Genomic DNA, 19,974 nt, shown 5'->3' with positions numbered 1-19,974 from the left:
TAGAGGAATAATTGAAGGTAGATCTGCTGGGGTGAGGGCAGGGGCCATGTATGCCTTACTTATCTTTGTATTCTTATGGTCTAGCATTATACCTGGCACATAGCAAGTGTTCAATAAACATTTGGTGCTGGAATGGAGTGGTATTTGAGATGGATCTCAAAGGAGAAGGGCTGTGAGATATATATGATGGAGAGGAAGAAGGGCAGGCTGTGCTCTGGGAAGTGATTTGGCTAGGTGATGGAAGATCAGGAAAGTAAATGGATACAGCTGAAGAAAGTGTGTTGGAGTCAAATCATGGAGGACTTGAGAGCCCAGGTGAGGATTATTACTACATTTGCAGAAGCTGTGGGGAGCCTTTGACGGACCTTACCTGGCCAATGACTCGGTCAGAACCCTGTTCTGGAAGAATCTTCTGGCAGCTCAGGCAGTTAGCATGGCAGAGGGTTCTAAAAACAGGGAGGACAGTTAGGAAAGACTGCTGCAGTGGTTCAGGAGGGAGATGCAAGGGGCCAAGGATGATATTCTAGGAAACAGAGCAGTGGGCTTAGGTGGAAGGAAAATAATGGAGGTAATATACATAGTATAATACTTGGTAATAGCAGAGAGAGGAGGCACAGAGAGAGAGAGAGGAGATTCACAGATAACTTTTATAGCTTGTGAAACCATGAACAGAAATAGCCACAACAGGAAAAGCCAGTTGTGTGGAATGGGAGGAGATGAGACAAATGAAGAGTTCAGTGTGGACATATTGAGCACGAGGGACCTGTGGGATATTCAGGAGACATTCCACAGGATATTGGAAATCTAAGTCTGACGTTCAGGAGAGAGGAGGATCTAATTCCAGCAATGGTGGGCAAGTTGTTCTGGGCCAACTGTTCTGCTGAAAACAACTAGAAGATCTGGGAAAAAAGTTTTAAAAATCTCTTTGAAGGCATCAGAGGACTACCAAAGCAGTGAGGAATTGTGGGCCAAAGTTCAAGAAGGGGAGGGAAGCCAAGAAAAGTGAGCCTAGCATTTGGAGCCATTTTTCCTCTCAAGGAGACTGTTAGTTGTAAAAGCAGAGGCTGAGAAACTGAGTAGAGTTTTCAATAAACAAGTCTGGGAGAAGAAAATAGTTGAGGGCCTACCAAGAAGAGGGGGCCCTGATAAATGTACCAGGCTTTCTGTTGGGACCCCAAAGGGCTACTAACTAGGAATAAAGGGGGAAAAGGCCTTGACTGAATTAAAATGATCCAGGCTTTCTAGTCCCCTTACCTTAGAGCTGCCTGCCAAAAGCAAGAGTAAATTCTCTCTGACAGAAAAAAATTTCATCCAAAAATAAATAAGCATGAAAAGACAAAACACATTCAGAAATATTTTCAAGGACAGGCATATGATAGAAATTCCAGAGGATTCAGATAATGGAGTTATCAGACCTAGACTTTAAACTAGCTATGATTAAAGACTTCAAGGAATTAAAATAATGAGAATTTCAGCAGTTCAAAATTTTGAGAACTAAAATTTACAGTGTCTGATATTAAGAGTTCAATGGATAGGTTTAATAGTGGATTAGACATAGCTGAAAAGAGAATTAGTGAACCAGAAGACAGAGCAGAAAAATATCCAAGCTGAAACAGAATCAAAAGGATGAAAACTACAGAAAAGAGCATAAAAAACATGGGTTATGAGGGACAGGTTTTATAATGTAATTTTAGCAAGGAGAGGACTTCCCTGGTGGTGCAGTGGTTAAGAATCTGCCTGCCAATGCATGGGACACAGGTTCCAGCCCTGGTCTGGGAAGATCCCACATGCCGTGGAGCAACTAAGCCCGTGCGCCACAGCTACTGAGCCTGTGCTCTAGGGCCTGTGAGCCACAACTACTGAGCCCGCATGCCACGCCCACTGAAGCCCACACGCCTAGAGCCCGTGCTCCACAACAAGAGAAGCCACCACAATGAGAAGCCCACGCACCACAACAAAGAGTAGCCCCCCCACTCACTAGAACTAGAGAAAGCCCACGCGCAGCAACAAAGACCCAACACAGCCAAAAATAAATTAATTAATTAATTAAACAAAATTTTTCAGCAAGGAGAGTAGAGAAAGAATGGAGCAATGTTGGAAGAGAAAATGGCTAAGAATTTCCCAAAATTGGTAAAGGAAATCAAACCACAGATTTAAGAGAATCACCATGAACTCCAAGCAAGATAAAAAGAAAAAAAACAAAAAACGCTCCCTAAAAGAACTGTTTAAAATCTACATGCCTCGTGTGCATTTTTAAATTGACATCTAATTTTTTTCATAACTTAATTAGTTGCAAGGGATAGAATTTCTTATATCTTGTAATAGAGATCCTTTCAAATAAAATAATTGCATTGCTCTTCTAAATGTATCTGGTAGCATCTAAATATCATAGTGATTTGATACTCACCATAATCCATTAAAAAATGATAAAGCCTTTCATTAATATTAAATTTCATATTCTTACTTTTGCTCCATAACACATACTACCATTCCAACACTTGCCCCTATCATACTTCCTGGTAACAAAAATATGTAATATAATTAACTTTTTAAAATATCCTATGACCATAAGGCTCTGAATGTTAAAATTTTGTTTTGCATTGACACCATTATTATTAGTATACATTTAACCAAAGCAATGAAATATACCAGAAAATTTTATAAATAATTACTAAATATTACTAAATATAAAAAGTAAAATTGTATTAGAACTTCATGTCTTAAAGATCTTGATGGGCTTGTATTATCTATTGTGTAATTAGAATTTAGTACCTTAAAATTACAAACATTTATTATTTCACATAGTTTTTGAGGGTCAGGAATCTGAGGGGCATCTCTCATGAGGTTGTCTCACGTGGCTGTTGTCAGGAAGTGTCAGTTCCTTGCCACATGGGCCTCTCCAAAAGGTTGCTCATGACACAGAAGTTGACATCCTCCAGAGTGAGTAATCCAAGAAAGAAAGAATGACCGAGACAGAGGCATGGTATCTTTTTAATAACTTTATTGAGGTAAAATTCACATACCATACAATTCACCCATTTAAAGTATACAATTCAGTGGCTTTTAGTATAGTCACAGAACTGTGCATCTATCACCACTATCAATTTTAGAACCTTTTTATTACCCCCAAAAGAAACTTTGTACTTTCAGTCTCCACTTCTCAGTACTCTCAAATCCCCCAGCTCTAGGCAACAACTAATTTTCTATTTTCTGTCTCTGTAGAGTTGCCTATTGTGGACATTTCATAAAAATGGAATTATACAACATGTGGTCTTTTGTGACTGGCTTCTTTCATTTGGCATAATGTTTTCAAGGTTCATCCTTGTTGTACCATGTGTGAGTACTTCATTCCTTTTTATGGCTTAATAATATTCCACTATATGGATATACTACATTTATTTATTTATGAGTCGAGCATTTGGGTTATTTCCACTTCTTAACTATTATGTATGATACTGCTATAAACATTCATGTACAAGTTTTTGTGTGCATATATGTTTTTATTTCTCTTGAGTATGTATACCTAGGAATGAAATTAATGGGTGTGTATACCCAGTATATATATTACTGGGTCATATGGTAACTGCATGTTCAATCATTTGAGAAATTGCCAGACTGTTTTCCAAAGTGGTTGTACTATTTTACATTCCCATCAACATTGTTTGAGGGTTCCAGTTTTTCCACATTCTCACTAATATTTCTTATCTGTTTTTTTAAAGTTATTATAACCATCCTAGTGGGTAAGAAGTGGCATCTCATTGTGGTTTTGATTTGCATTTCACTGATGGCTAATGATATTGAGCATCTTTTCATGTGCATGTTGGCTATGTGTGTATCTTCTTTGAGGAAATGTATCCAGATCCTTTGCCCATCTTTAAATTGCTTTTTTTCCCTTTTATTACTGAGTTGTAAGACTTCCTTATATATTCTAATACATGTTCCTTGTCATATATGTGCTTTTCAAATATTTTTTCCATTTGTGTCTTTTCACTTTCTTGATGGTGTCCTTTGAGGCACAAAAGTTTTTAATTTTTATGATGGTTATTTATGTTTTTGGTAATATCTAAGAAACTACTGGCTATCCAAAGTCATAAAGGTACCTATGTGAGACTGATAAAAAATTTTTAAAAATTCAAAATCAGGAATAAAAATAGGATCACTGAAGAGTCTAAAGACATTATAAAGATCATACAAGTATATACAGACAATTGTATGTTAATAAATTTGAAAATGTAAATGAAATAGAGAAATTCCTAGAAAATACAACTTAAAAATAACACGAGGAGAAATAGAACTGAACATTCCTATAACTAGTAAAAACATCTTAATAAATTAAAACACTTCACACAAAGAAAATTCCATTTGGCTTCATTAGTGAAAATTCCAGTCTTCACAAATTCTTCCAGAGAATTTTAAAAAGGAGAATACACGTCTTAACTCATTTTATGGGAAGCATAATCTTGATACAAAACCCAACAAAGACAGTAAGAGAAAGGAAAATTATAGGCGAAGTCATTCATGAATATAGTTGAAAAAACCCTGAGTGGGAGTAGGATGGAGTAAGCACATCCCTCTTGGTCTTTCCCACTGAATGCAGCTATAAAACCTAGCCAGAATAAACGGAGCAGAAGCTATCTGAGGACTCTGAAAAGGACTCTGGCAAATTGAGGAAGACCGAAATATGGAGCTCTGAACTGGCAATGAGCTCACCATTTTTTATCCTCTGGTCCTCTGCCACTTGACCGCAGACATAGGCACAGCTATGAAAATGCGTGGCAGAGTGGGCTAATAAAGCTCTAGCTTTTACTTTACTCTGGCTGGCGAATCAAAACGAGTAACCCTGGGGAACTGAAGAGTACAAGGGAGATCATAGAGAGTGAGGAGCTTGGGAGAGTGACCCCATAAAAAATTGTTTACAAATTCCTCGGCTCAGCCCTTAGTTTGGTTGATCTGGTCTTAGTCAGCATATAAAAGACTTACAGAACTGAATTTACCATCATCCAGGTCCCAGACTGGCCACTGGGTTGTGCAAACATGGGACAGATCCAAATACCATTGCAAAATCTTTGAAGATTGAAATGAAATTCTAACCACAGCTCACAACAGGTCAGTTGGAACTTATGTCCTGAAACTAATTAGGTCAATTGCATACTAATACAAAAATATCAACATTCTTCATAGGATTTAAATAAGACTCAAGAGTCTCATGTCATGGTATTCAAAATATTTATGATACAATCTAGAATTACTTGGCATAAGAATAACCAGGAAAATCTCAACTCACAAATAAAAAGTCAATCAACACATGTCAATGCCAAGATGACTTAGATATTGGCATTATCTGACAAAAACTTTACATCAGCTATTATAAAAATGCTGTAACAAATAACTGTAAACACCCTTGGAACAAATGGAAAACTAGAAAGTTTCAGTAAAGAAATGGAAAATATAAAGAATAACAAAATGGAAATGTTTGAACTGGAAGATTTTAAAAACAAACTTAAAAACTCACTGGATAGACTCCAAAACAAAATGGAGATGACAGAGGTAAGAGTTATTGAACATGAAGATTGATCAGTAGATATTAGTCTGAACAGTGAGGGAAAAAAAGAAAAAAGCTGACAAGAGCCCCAGGGACTTGTGGAACCACAACAAAAAGTCCAACATTCGTTCCATCAGACTCCTAGAAAGAGAAAGGGTGCAGAGCTGGAAAAAATATTTGAAATAATAAGAGCTGAAAACTCGCCAAATTTGTCAAAGGCATAAATCTACAGATTCAAAAAGCTCAGCGGGGGGGTGGGGGGGAAGCTCAGTGAATCCCAAACAAAATAAAGCAAAAGAAATTTATATCTAGACTCATTATGATAAAACAGCTGAAAGCTAAAGAAAATTAAAAATCTTGAAAGCAGCCAGACAAAAATAACACATTACTGACAAGGGAACAATGATTTGAATGAATGTTGAATTCTCATCAGAAACCATGAAGGCCAGAGGAAGTGGCACAACATTTTTAAGGTGTTGGAAAAAAGAACTATCAAGCTAGAATTTTATATCCAGTGAGAATATTTCACCTTCAGTGAATATTTCATGAAGATTTCATAAAGATAAAATAAAGTCATTCTCAGGAGGAAAAGTAAGAGAATTCATGGCCAGCTGACATGTTCCAAAAGAAGTGCTAATGAAAGTTTTTCAGAGAAAAGGGAAATGACACCAAAAGGAAACTTGATACATCAGGAATGAAGAAAGAGTGACAGAAATGATAAATATCTAGGTACATACAATAGACTATTATTTTTCTCTTGAGTTCTTTAAAATATGCTTGATATTTGAAAGCAAAAAAACAACAGTGTCTGATGGGGTTTTCAATGTTTGTAGGTATAATATATAAACAACTATAATATAAAGGATATAATATAAAGTAAAAGGATCTATATGGCAGTAAGGTTTTTATATTCCACTTGAAGTAGGAAAATATTAATTTAAAAAAGACTATTGGGAAAGGTGGGAGGGAGGGATAAATTAGGAGTTTGGGATTAACATATACACAGTACTATATATAAAACAGATAATCAACAAGGACCTACTATATAGCACAGGGAACTCTACTCAATATTCTGTAATAACCTAAATGGGAAAAGAATCTGAAAAAGAATAAAATATATGTATATGTATAACTGAATCACTTTGCTGTACACCTGAAAGTAACACAGCATTATAAATCAACCATACTCCAATATAAAATTTAAAAAATGTTTAAAGACTACTAAGTTCAGTATGTACATTGTAATCCCTAAAGCAACCATAAAGCCTTTATACAAAGAGATATAGTCAAAACACAATAAATTAAGATGGGATACTAAAAAAATTTTCAAATAACCCAAAGGAAGGCAGACAAATGAAAGAGGGTAAAGGGAGAAAAAATAAAAAGATAGACCTAAATCCAAACGTATCAATCAATTGCATTAAATGTGTTTTAAACACACCAATGGAAAAAAAAAACAGAGGTGGTTAGAAAGAATAACAAAACAGGAACCAATTGTATTCTACCTATAAGAAACTCACTTCAAATATAATAATATAGATAGATTCAAAGTAAAATGATGAAAAAAGATATACCATGCAAACACTCATGTCAGACAAAGTCGACTCAAAGCAAGGGGAATTACAAAGGATAAAGGCATATATTACATAAAGATAAAAGGATCAATTCACCGAGAAAACATTACAATTCTAAATATGTATGTAAAGCAACAACGATCTCAAAATACATGAAGCAAAAAGTGACAGAAGTGAAAGGAGAAACACAAATCCACAATTATAGTTGGAAAAAGTACAATGTATGATTATAATGGAATTAATGTAGATATCGCAAACAGAACGATATTAGGAAAATTCCAAACCTTTGGAAATTACACAACACACTTCTAAATAACTCATGAGTCAAAGAGGAAGTCTCAAGGGCAATTGGAAAATATTTTGAACTGAATAAGTGAAAATAAAACATACAGAATTTGTGGGATGTAGTTCTTAGAGTGAAATTTATAGTATTAAACGCTTATATTCGAAAAGAAGAGAGGTCTCAAGTAACTAATCTAAGTTTCCACCTAAGAAACTAGAAAAAGAAGAGCAAAATAAACTCAAAGCAAGCAGAAGGAAAGAAATAATAAGAGCATAAACCCATAAAACTGAAAACTGAAAAATTGAAAATTAATGAAATTAAAAGCTGGCTCTTTGAAAAAATTCAATAAATCTCTCAGAAGACTGGCAAGAAAAGATAGAGGACATAAATTACCACTATCACAGAATGAAAGACCTGGCAAACATTAAAAGGATAATAAGAGACTATTATGAACAACTCCATGTACATAAATTTGACAATTTAAGTGAAATGGACAAATTCCTGAAAGCCATAAGCTACTCAAACTCACCAAAGATGACATAGATACTCTAAACAGTCCTATAACTATCTAAGAAATTGAGTTTGTAGCTTAAAACCTTTCATGAAAATAAACCTCCAGACCAGATGGCATTGATGGCCAGTTCAACTAAATATTTAAAAGAGTAAGACAAATTCTACACAATGTCTCCAGGGGAAAGGAAAAAGAGAGAAATGCACAATATTGTAAATCAACTATATTTCAATAAAAAGTTTTTAAAAAGAGAGAGAGAGAAAAAGGAGCACTTCCCAACTCATTTTATGGGGCAAGCATTACTCTGATGCTAAAAGTAGACAAAGGTAGTACCAAAAAAGAAAAGAAAACTGTAGATCAATATCCCCTAAGAACAGAGATGCAAAAATCCTACAGAATGTTAGCAAACTGAATCTAGCAACATATAAAAAGAACAATATATCATGACAAAATGTAGCTTATCCCAGGACACAAAGCTGGTTCAATATTTGCAAAATAAATCATTGTAATCCACCACATTCACAGTCTAATGAATAAAACTCACATAATTATATTAATTCACACAGAAAAAATATTTGACAAAATTCAACATTCATTTTTTATAAAATCTCAGCAAACTAGGAATGGAGCAGAACTTCCTCAGCCTGATAAAGGACATCTATGAAAAACCTATTTAATGGTGAAAGACTGAATGCTCTCCCCCTAGGATCAGGGATAAGTCAAGGATGTTCCCACTCATCATTCCTATTCAACACTGTACTGGAAGTCCTAGCCAGCAGAGCAAGACAAGAAAAAGACATAAAAGGCATACAGATTAGAGAGGAAGAAATAAATTTGTCCCTATTTGTAGATGACATGATTGTCTACATAGAAAATTTCAAGAAATCTACCCAATAAACTCCTAAAATAAGTGAGTTTAGCAAAGTTGCAAGGTATATGGTCGACACACAAAAATCAATTGTATTTCTATATAGTACTAGCAGTGTATTATTAGAAACTAAAAAATTGAAAATACCGTTTATAATAGCCCCATATGATAACTTTACAAATAAAAACCTGAGTGAATATTATATAGTGGATGGAATCCGGTAATATTTTAAAGAAATTATATAATTACTGAGGCTAATAATTATATAAATGTATATTGTATTTTATATAAAAATATATATGTAATATGTCATAAGCAAGTTAGGTTTATCCCAGGAATGGATGGATGGTTTTACACTGACAAACTAATAAAAGTGAATTGTCCTAAAACAAGGAAAAAACATGCTCATTTCAATAGATTCAGAAAAATATTTGATAATTCAACATCTATCACAATAAAATCTTTTAGCAACTTGGAATAGACGGAACTTCCTTAAAAAAAACCAAGTCATTATTTATACATGATATAATTGTGTATATGGAAACTATGGAAATATCTCCAAATAAATTATTACAAATTCTTTCTATATTCTGGATACAAGTCCTTTGCCAGATAGGTGATTTGCAAATATTTTCTTTAATATGTGGCTTGTCTTTTCACCCCCTTAGCAGTGCCTTTCCCAGAGCAAAAGTTTTTCATTTTGATGAGGTCCAATTTACCAATTTTTAAATGGATCATGCTTTTGGTGTCATACTTAAGAAATATTTGCTTAACCCCCAGTTACAAAGATTTTGTCCATGTTTTCTTCCAGAAGTTTTGTACTTTTACATTTTACATTTAGAGCTGTGATTCATATTGAGTGGAGAGAAGATATTTGCCACATGTACAACTGATAAAGGGCTCACATCTAGAATATCTAAACATCTCCTACAATCTGCTAAATACATAATGAATATACAGAAATCAACTGTATTTCTATAGACTAACTATAAAAAGAGGAAATGAATTTTTAAAAGAATACTACGTATTTTTAAAAGAATATAATATACATAACTATATATATTTTAATAACATTTGTTAATTTTAAAACATCAAGTACCTAGGAATAAATCTAACAAAAGTTGTGTAAGATCTCTACAAAGTATAAAACTTTAAGAGGAATTAAAGAAGTCTCCCCAAAATGGAAACATACCAAGTCCGTGAATTTTAAAAACTGATATTCTAAATATATAAAATTTTCCTAAATTGATCTGTAAATTCATTGCAATCACAACCAAAATCCCAAAAGTTTTTTTGGGGGGGATCTTGACAAATGAATTCTAAACTGTATAGGATATGTTAAAGCTATAGAAATGGAGGCTGTGGTATTGGCATAAGGTCAGACGGATAGACTAATGGAATAAGAGAGCTCATAAGCATGTCCACCCACGTAAGGACATGTGATTTACAATGCAGGTGGCACTGCAGAGAAGTGGGAAAATTGGTACTGTTACAATTATATATCCATATGGGATATTCATGTCCTCTGGGTAGAGAATGGTTTCCTCAGGTATCACGAGCAGTAACCAAAAAGACAAATCAGACTAACTAAAATTAAAATATACCATTATGAGTGAAAGGGCAAGCCACAGAGTGGAAGAAGATATTTACCACATTTGAAACTGGTAAAGGACTCATATCCAGTATATATTAAGAATTCCAACAAGTCAAAAAGAGAAAATAGTCAACCAAATAGAAAAAAAGCAAAGATTTCACAAAAGAGGAAATCCAAATGTCCAATAAACATTAAAAGGTGCTTAACCTATAATTATCAATCAAGAGAATGCAAATTAAAACTGCATGGAGATAATACTTCATAATCTGATCGGCGATAATAAAAGTCGGACAATACCAAGTACTGGCAAGCATGTAGAATCAGCAGGACTTCTCATGTACTGCTGATGGCAATGTAAATTGGCACAATCACTTTGCAAAATAGTTTGGCATTATCTAGAAATGAAGACAGCAATTCCACTGCTAGGTATATGTCCCAGATAAACTTGAGTACACGTGCACCAAGATACATTCACAAGAATAGCATTGCCTGTAATTGTCCAAACTGGAAACAACCCAGATGTCCATCAACAGGAGACTGGATAAATGAAAGGATACGTTCATATGACAGAAAACTATACAGAAGAGCGATGGGAAGAACTACACCTACATACAACAACATGGATCAACTGTGAAAACAATTTGACTGAAAGAAGCCAGACACAAAATAATTCACACTGTACAATTCTCTTATGTAAAGTTTAAGGACAGGCTAAAGTAATCTGTGTATTAGAAATGCTTATGTAGATGGTAAACTATATAGAAAAGCAAGGAAGCCATTATCATAAAGGTCAGAGGGGAGAGAAGGGATATAATCAGGAAGGGGGCCACATAGGAGACTTTTGAGGTATTGGCAATATGATATTTCTTGAACTCAATAGTGGTTACATGGATATTTACAATATTTACAATAATTCGTTAAGCTATACAATTATGTATTGTCACTTTTCTATGTGTGTTATATCCCTAATAAAAAAGGTTTCAAATGTTTCTTACAAGTCTGAATAAAGCATTCTAATAATAAAATTTTTCAAATTTATTTTTGGCCGCACTGCATGGCATGTGGGATCTTAGTTTCCCGACCAGGGATTAGACCCGTGCCCCCGGCAGTGGAAGCACAGAGTCTTAACCACTAGACCACTAGGGAAGTCTCAAATTTTGTTTTGATTTTTAAAATTTTAATTGTAATTCTTTTGGCCATGCTGTGCACTTGAGGGATCTCAGTTCACCGACCAGGGATTGAACCCAGGCCCTCAGCAATGAAAGGGCGGAGTCCTAACCACTGGAGTGCCAAGGAATTCCCAATAAGCGTTCTAACTTACAGTTGATATATTTACTTTTGCTCAAAGATATAACACTGTTCTTTTGAAAGTAAATGTGGGGGACTTCCGTGGTGGTGCAGTGGTTAAGAATTCACCTGCCAATGCAGGGGACATGGGTTCGAGCCCTGGTCTGGGAAGATCCCACATGCCGTGGAGCAACTAAGCCCGTGTGCCACAACTACAGAGCCTGCACTGTAGAGCCCGCGAGCCACAACTATTGAGCCCATGAGCCGCAACTACTGAAGCCCACGTGCCTGGAGCCCGGCCCACAACAAGAGAAGCCACTGCAATGAAAAGCCCGTGCGCAGCAACGAAGACCCAATGCAGCCAAAGATAAATAAATTAAATAATAAATTTTTAAAAAAATTTTTAAAAAGGAAAGTAAATGTAGAACTTTTTATGTCATCCTTTAAATGGTACCAAATATGCAAATAGACCCAGGAGAATGGGAGTGCTTTCTTATTAATGAGAATGGTGAAAATGCAGAGAGGACATGCTTGGTAGTGGATATTTTCTAACATACTTTTTAAAATCTTAAATATTCTAAGATAAATGGCTAGGTAGGAAGGCATAGAGCCTTGTCATGATTCTGTGGCCTGAATGAAATAACACATAGAGACTTGTCATGATTCTGTGGCCTGAATGAAATAATGCACTACAACTGTCATGTTTCTGAGCCTTGCTATCTTTGTTTTGTCTTCACAGAACTCTTCCTCAGGAGTAATACTTTCTCTGCTGACAGTTGAGCACAGAAGAGGCAAGGTTATTAAACAACTGTAATCAAAAATAAGCCCCTGAAAAGATATCCAGCATCATTAGGCATCAGGGCAATACAAATCAAAACCACAATGAGATGTTACTTTCTCCCACTAGGATGACTATATTTGGGAAGACAGATAATAAGAAGTGTTGGTGAGAGCTTCCCTGGTGGCGCAGTGGTTGAGACTCCACCTGCCGATGCAGGGGACACGGGTTCGTGCCCTGGTCCGGGAGGATCCCACATGCCGCGGAGCGGCTGGGCCCGTGAGCCATGGCCGCTGAGCCTGCGCGTCCAGAGCCTGTGCTCCGCAATGCGAGAGGCCACAACAGCGAGAGGCCCGCGTACCGCCAAAAAAAAAAAAAATCACTAAAAAATTAGAACCCTAATACATTGTAGGTGGGAATGTAAAATGATGCAGCTCCTCTGGGAAACAGTCTGGCAGTTCCTCAAATGGTTAAACATAGAGTTAAAATTTGATCTAAAAATTCTATTCCTGTGTATATACCCAAGAGAAATGAAAACATATGTGAACACAAAACCCTGTACACAAATGTTCATAGAACACTATTCATTATAGCCAAGAAGTGGAAACAACCCAAATGTCCATCAACTAACTGATAAGCGGATACGTACCATGTGGTATAACCTCGCAGTGGAATAATATTCAGTTGTAAGAAGGAATGAAGTACCGGCACATGCCACAACACGGATGAACCTTGAAAACCTTATGCTAAGTGAGAGCTAGGAAAAAGGTCATATTTTATATGAAACGTCTAGAATAGGCTAATCCATAGAGACAGAAAGTAGATTAGTGGTTGCCTAGGGCTGGGAAAATGAGGGGGTTGGAGTGTTACAGGTAAGGGGTACAAGGTTTCTTTTTGGAGCAATGAAAATGTTCTAAAATTGATTGTGGCAATGATTGTACAACTCTGTGAATATATAAAAGCCATTGAATTCTACACTTTAAATGGGTGAATTGTAGTATGTGAATTACACCTCAATAAAGCTTTTAAAAATATGTCATCGTACCATTGTGCTATTTAACATTTCTGAAAAACCCAACTTGGACCAAAATACCCCAGTTTCTAACACCAGATTTCACACCTTAGCAGAAACACTGTCTAGAAAAGCCAGAAAAATACAATAAACTCTTCTTTGGATATTGGTGTCCTGATGAAAGGAGTTTTCGCTGACACTTCACTGACACCCGTTTATACCCTTATGTGGCATCCGGGGCAGTGCATCCTGGGAAGATTTGGGATGGTTAAAGTTTGCTCTGTGTGTGTGTATGTAAAATGTTTGACAGATAATTTTGAAAGGGAAGATGGGAAAAGGGAGCTAGAATGAAATCTCCACCACAGGTGTATTCTCAGATCAATTTTAGGAAAAAGTTGAGGATCTGGAAACTGATTCCCTTAAAACGATGAATGTCTGAATTTCCCTTGGGAAGACTTCATGAACCCCAGTTTGAAGACCTGGATTGCAGTACAAAAGTCATGTCTTTCAAGACCATAATCTCTGCTATGAATTGCTAAAGTTCCCCTAGCAACAAAAGAATTGCACTCTGATTCCTACATTCAGCTGTGTCAGCCTCCTCAAGGTGATAAACGCTGATGCTTCAGCCTCATGGTCTAATTTTAATGTGGGAAGGAGGAAGGAAAGGCCACATTGGTTAATATATCAAATTATAATCCCACTATGCTAAAAATCTCCCATTTTAGCAAGCACTCTAGTGATTCTGCTGCAGATGGGAGTGCCCAATACTGTCCAGTACTGCAAGGAAAAGAAAGAATGCTAAGAAAAAGACAGAGGACAGTGTCATCAGGAGACAGTTTGGTGGCATGGTGGGAACAGAAGCCAGACTGAGTGGGTTAGAGATTGGTCTGGAGCCAGAGAGCAGAAGCAACATTTAGGAAGCTCAGCTGAGGAGAGATATGCACAGATATCAAGAGGTGGACCTCAGAACTGAGGAGAGTTTGTTTTCAGAGTAGGAGAACCTTGATAGGAGAACCTTTACGGGATGAAGAGAAGACATCAGGAAGGGGATGTGGAGAGAGATGGGCACTGGGGACCCTGAAAAGTTGTGAGGTCACAGAATGGAGAGACAGGGAGGGGGGCTTCCCTGGTGGCGCAGTGGTATAAGAATCCGCCTGTCAATGCAGGGGACATGGGTTCGAGCCCTGGTCCAGGAAGATCCCACATGCCGCGAAGCAACTAAGCCCGTGCGCCACAACTACTGAGCCCGTGCACCACAACTACTGAGCCCATGAGCCACAACTACTGAAGCCCACGTGCCTAGAGCCCGTGCTCCGCAACAAGAGAAGCCACCGCAATGAGAAGCCCTCACACCACAACGAAAAGTAGTCCCTGCTTGCCGCAACTAGAGAAAGCCCGCGCGCAGCAACGAAGACCCAACGCAGCCAAATATAAATAAATAATAAAATAAATAAATTTATTAAAAAAAAAGAGAGACAGGGAGGGGTCAACTTTGAATCATGGAAGGACACCTCTTCCTCTGAGGTGCAGAAAAGAAGCAGAAGCTCTGGGGGATAACGGATTGTTTATGGTGCTAGGTAATTTGACCTCTATTTCTTTGGAGTTCTGGTGGCAGAATGAGAGGTAAGTGGCTGAGAAGAAAGAGAAAGGAAGGGCCGGGCCCCAGGACACCAGAGAAGCTTGGAGAATCAGCACTAGGGAGTGGCATCTGGTGTCATAAGAGGTGACTCTGGGGTCAGCCAAGCCTGCTGGGGTGCTGATGGGGCAGCTGGGCTTAGCTGTGTGGGTCTCTAAGACCCTGTTCTTCCAGCTGGGGGACGCAATGAAGTGAGCAGAGGCGGGGGCTGCCCAGGATTGGAGAAGTGAGAAACGTGGGAGAAGTTCCAGGGGAGAGCGTATCAGCTGTGACGTCCAAGGTCCTGGCCTGCAAGGAGGAAAGTAAGACTTGGGCAGAGGGGTAGGCTTTGAAGAGGGAGGCCACCTGTCAGGGAAGTCAGGAAGATGCTTTGAGGCAGGTGGAGTAGGACTGAGTGGGAAAAGGCAGGGGATGGAGCAGATATGAACCATAAGGATATGTAAAGTATCCTGCACTGTATAATACAGTCGCCACTAGCTTTGCGGGGCTTTATGTATGTAGTGAGTCCAAAATGAGCCATGCTGTAAGTGTAATACACACTGGCACAGGGACCTGCACAGAGAGGCCTCAGTGACTGGTGTGTGTGTGTGTGTTTGTGTGTGTGTGTGAATTGATGAGTGGACAAGTAAATTCATGAAAGGAGGAGTGAATGGGTGAATGAGGATTATATATAGTGTTCGAGGACGTGAGTCAGTTTCTTCTAAATTGTTGAGGATTACATGCAAGTACACGAATGAAAGGGAAGAGCCCAAAGAAGAGAATTGAGGAGAGCTCACTAAGAATTTGAGGTAGGGAGTCTCAACATTTTATGGAACCTAACTTAATATAAAGACCCAAGAACCTAGACCCTTGCCTCACTCCTCTTTTTTTTTCTTTTTAAAAAATACTCCCACAGCACTTTAATATATGCCAGGGACTGTCCTAGGCATTTTGCACATCACATCACCCTGTTAGGTAGGCGCTCTTACTTGTCCCCCTTTTACAGATAAGGGAACTAAGGCACAGAGATGTCAATAGCTTTCCCAGGATTACCCAGTAAGTGATGGAACTGGTATTTGAACCAGGCCATCTGTCCCTAGTGTCCAGACCCCTAACTGCTACACCATCCTATCTCTCATCCCATCATCTCACCTTATCGCCAATCTTCTCTCCAACAGAGATGCAGGTTCCTTTTTCTCTCCCATTACTCACCTCTCTTCCACCCCCAGCTCCTCAGAACTTGTATTCCTGGAGAAAGTTCCCAATGAACCTTGCTTACTGGAAACAATTGTAAGTAAACCCCCAACTTTCCCACAAATGAGACACAAACACACCATAGCTGCGTGGCCAAACACAACAGCCAAGTAACCCTGCCTCCCCTTCCATCCCAACCCCACTCCCTTTGCCCGCATCCCTGAGCCTGGCTCACACTGCCTTCCCCCTCCCCGGCCCGGGAGGCTCCTGTCCCAGACCTGAGATTGGCCCTCCCCTGCCTTCCTAGGCAGACTCAAGGGAAATGAGTGTTGGAGGAGTCTGAGGCTTCACAACTCTAAGTAAATGCTTTAACTGTCAGTCTAGCAGATGCCTGCAAGGTGACTACAGGGGTATAGAATAGAGGGCCTTCCAGACATCACTTTGGCCAGTGCCTGGGAGATGCCTCAATCTCACCCACCAGGGATTCCCTTCCAGTCTCTGCTTGGATCTCTCCAGTGACGGAGTAGCCCTGAATTTCCACCCACTGGGAGCCACTACCCAGGAGATGCCTTGATCCCACACATCAGGGACTCTTCCAGCCTCAGCTTGGATCCCTCCAGTGACAGAGTGGCCGTGAATTTCCCCCCACTGCGGGTAGCTGTAGCCCAGCATCTCCACCTTTAGGGCCAAACGAAGACTAAGAAGGAACCAACAGGCCATCTTCTTCTCTTTCTCTCTCTCATTAAATTGTGAATAATAATGCATTTACTTATTCTCCCACTTAAAAAGCCGTTTAAATCCTTTGAAGAATCTTGCAAGGTAGCTTGGCTAGACAGCAGGCAGGACAGTCCAGGGCCTCTGGTGGGGGGGCCAGGGTCTTCCACTCACCTGCGTTTTGGTCCAGCATGTAGGCGTTTGGACTGATGGTGTAGTCCTTTGTCTGGACATCACTGGCTGTGGTGACACCTCCACATACAAACACCTTGTTGTCTCCAATGGAGCATATAGCATGGGACACATCCAAGGGGCAGTTGTTGGGCAAGAGAGGCACTAAGGTAGTTGTCTTGTTGGCCTTTATCTTCTGCAGGTTGATTTCCACACTCTGCCGGTGGCTGTACACGCAGAGGATGTTGTCCTGATGAAAAGAGAGCAGGGGCCGGTGGTTGAACTCGATGGGGAAGGTGATACACTGGACCACGTTCCCAGTGTTGGTGTCAAAGCAGTCCACCACCCCGACCCGGGAGATGTAGCCCTTAACCAAGCACCGCCCAGTGACAATGTACAGTTTCCGGTCACCCTTGGAGATCACGGCTGTGCCGTCCATAGGGATGCTCATCTTCCCTGCCAGGCACCAGGCCTCCTTGCACTCATCATAGCGATAGATGTTAGAGACATACCTCCTTGGGGCAATGCTCCCACCCACTGAGTACACTGTCCCCCCGCAGGTCACCATGGTGTGGAAGACAAGCCCAATTGGCAGGTCGGGCAACTTGGTCCAGGAGTTGTCATCCATGTCATACCGCCAAGCCATCTTCAGCCCTGAAATCTGCTCAGTGGTACCACCAGAGATGTATATGTAGCGACCAGCAGAGGTGGCACTAAGTGCTGCTGCCCGATAGGGCATCTCTGAGAGCTTCAACCACAGGTTCTCCTGAATGACATAAGCAAACACTCCATCGTTGAACTTGCCGTGGGCCTTTTGGCCACCTAGGATGACCACCGAATCAAGCAAGGCCCCTTTCCGCTGGTAGCTCAGCAGGCTGGTTGGCCTCTCCTGCCTGTGGTCCACAAGGACACTCTCGATCAGGGTTGCGTGGGCTGAGCTGTTCTCCATGCCCATCAGCTTGTTGCTGGCATACAGCAGTGTCTTGTTGGAGACAGCATTAAGATTGATGTAACTGAAGAACTTCTTGAAATACCTCTCCCGCTCATCCTTCTGGAAGTATACCCAACTGATGAGTGCATTGAGGGCCTGGTCCTCGTTGAGCACATGCAAGTTCTCATCTCGGAGCAGGCGGCCGAAGATGACAGGTGGACAGCGCATGAAGTGCACGGAGGCCTCAGGGCTGGCCCAGTAGTGGAAGTTGTCGCGAATGCCCGAGTAGGCCAAGTCTGATATCTCCTTGAGCTCAAACAGCTCAGCCAAGAAGAGGTAGCGCAAGCAGTTGGCGCGGCGGATGGACTTAATCAGGAAGTCACTGCAGTGAATTCGAAGGCGTGGCGTGTTGAAATACTGGGCCCCACGAAGCAGCTCCTCCACATTCTTCTCCGAGATGACCACCTTTCCACTATAGAAGTAGTCCAGGAGCTGGGCCACCGTGGCCGGACTCAGGTAGTCGGGGTCAATGGTGATAAAGAGCTCATCAGTTGTCCTCATGTCGTGGTTGGAGATGAGACTCCTCACCAGCGGAGAGACCGCGGCCAGCACATTGCGATGTGCGAAGAAGACGTGGTGGTCCACAGTCAGGGCCGTGTCCCAGTACTCTTTGCGTTTTCTCTGTTTGTTCAGGTTCTGCAGCACAAAGCTGTGGTAGTTCTTCTCGGTGAACTCCAATTTCATGGCGCTTCTTGCTGGCTGAGGCAGAAGATCAGCAGCAGGTACTGGAGCACAGACTTTCTCAGGCCTTTGGGATTCAGACTGACGGTTGTTTGCAGAGCAGTTGATCGGGGAGGAGTGAGGGTGGGAGAGAGGATGATGTCACAGAGTGGATGAGGTCATCACAATGCAGGGCCCCCCCAGAGGCCTTTCTCAGAGGCACAGGGCTTTTCTCCCCTCTGATGGCCCTGAGCTGCCAAGGCCAGATGCCCAGCTAGGGGCTAGTGTCAGGACCCAGAACTCAGGAGGAAACTCAGAGATGGGTCCCAACTCCCACGTGGGACCTCCAACCTCAGTTCAGGGCTGCTTCTGGAATGTCAGAGCCAGTTTGGGCAGGGGTGGTGTGGAGAGGGTTAGGAAGGCCGGGGGTGGGGGGGAAGGAAAGGGATTATTAGATCATCTAGAAGAATGTACATTGTACAGGAGGGAAACTGAGGCCCAGGGAAGAGAAGGGACTTGCCCAAGATCACACAGCCCATTGGAAGCAGAGCAGGGCCTGGAACCCAGGCCTTCTGTAATGTAGGATTTTCCCCACCCTTCCAGGATGCTCGTAACTACTCAGCTTTCCTCTGTCTCTGATCCTCAGGCCCCAAAGCACATTTCTCTGCCAAGGCTCCTGGATGTCAGAGAAGAAAAGCTCTGTCCTTTGGCTTCTGACCTTTGTGGTTACAGATACCATTCTTTATAAAATAGAGGGAGAGGCGGAGGCCACTCCCAGGAGCAGGGACACAGGAGTAAGCTGCGTACTGGGGGCTGGGAGGGCCTTCAAAGCCCTGATTATTTCAGTTCCACCGAAAACTGGGACATTCTCTCCACATTTCCAAGTCTCTAGCTTGTAAAGTATTGGGGGTTGTGATGGGTCTGCTCTCTCCATCAAGTGTGGACTTCTCTCTAAACCTCAGTTTCCTCCTCTGTGAGATGGGAATAATAATAGTACCCGCTTCAGAGATTAATAAGAGGGCTTCCCTGGTGGCGCAGTGGTTGAGGGTCCGTCTGCCAGTGCAGGGAACATGGGTTCGAGCCCTGGTCCGGGAGGATCCCACATGCCGCGGAGCAACGAAGCCCGTGCGCCACAACTACTGAGCCTGCGCACCCTAGAGCCCGTGCTGAGCAACAAGAC

The 19,974-nt window shown here is 40.6% G+C and overlaps 1 protein-coding gene across 1 annotated transcript; it reads right to left on the bottom strand.

The window, feature by feature from the left end:
- Positions 1–16,960: 16,960 nt before the first annotated feature.
- Positions 16,961–18,931, bottom strand: CCIN (calicin). Its single transcript, XM_007455982.1, has one exon. The coding sequence runs from the start codon at positions 18,816–18,818 to the stop codon at positions 17,052–17,054; it is 1,767 nt and encodes a 588-aa protein (XP_007456044.1). The 5' UTR covers positions 18,819–18,931; the 3' UTR covers positions 16,961–17,051.
- Positions 18,932–19,974: the final 1,043 nt, after the last annotated feature.

This window comes from Lipotes vexillifer, unplaced genomic scaffold (assembly GCF_000442215.2).
Source record: "Lipotes vexillifer unplaced genomic scaffold, Lipotes_vexillifer_v1.1 scaffold920, whole genome shotgun sequence".
NCBI classification, from domain to species: Eukaryota; Metazoa; Chordata; class Mammalia; order Artiodactyla; family Lipotidae; genus Lipotes; species Lipotes vexillifer.
This window is presented reverse-complemented; position numbering and strand designations above follow the sequence as displayed.

What these genes read in the sequence shown, in the direction of transcription:
- CCIN (XM_007455982.1), bottom strand. Translation starts at nt 18,818, where the DNA reads ATGAAATTGGAGTTCACCGAGAAGAACTACCACAGCTTTGTGCTGCAG.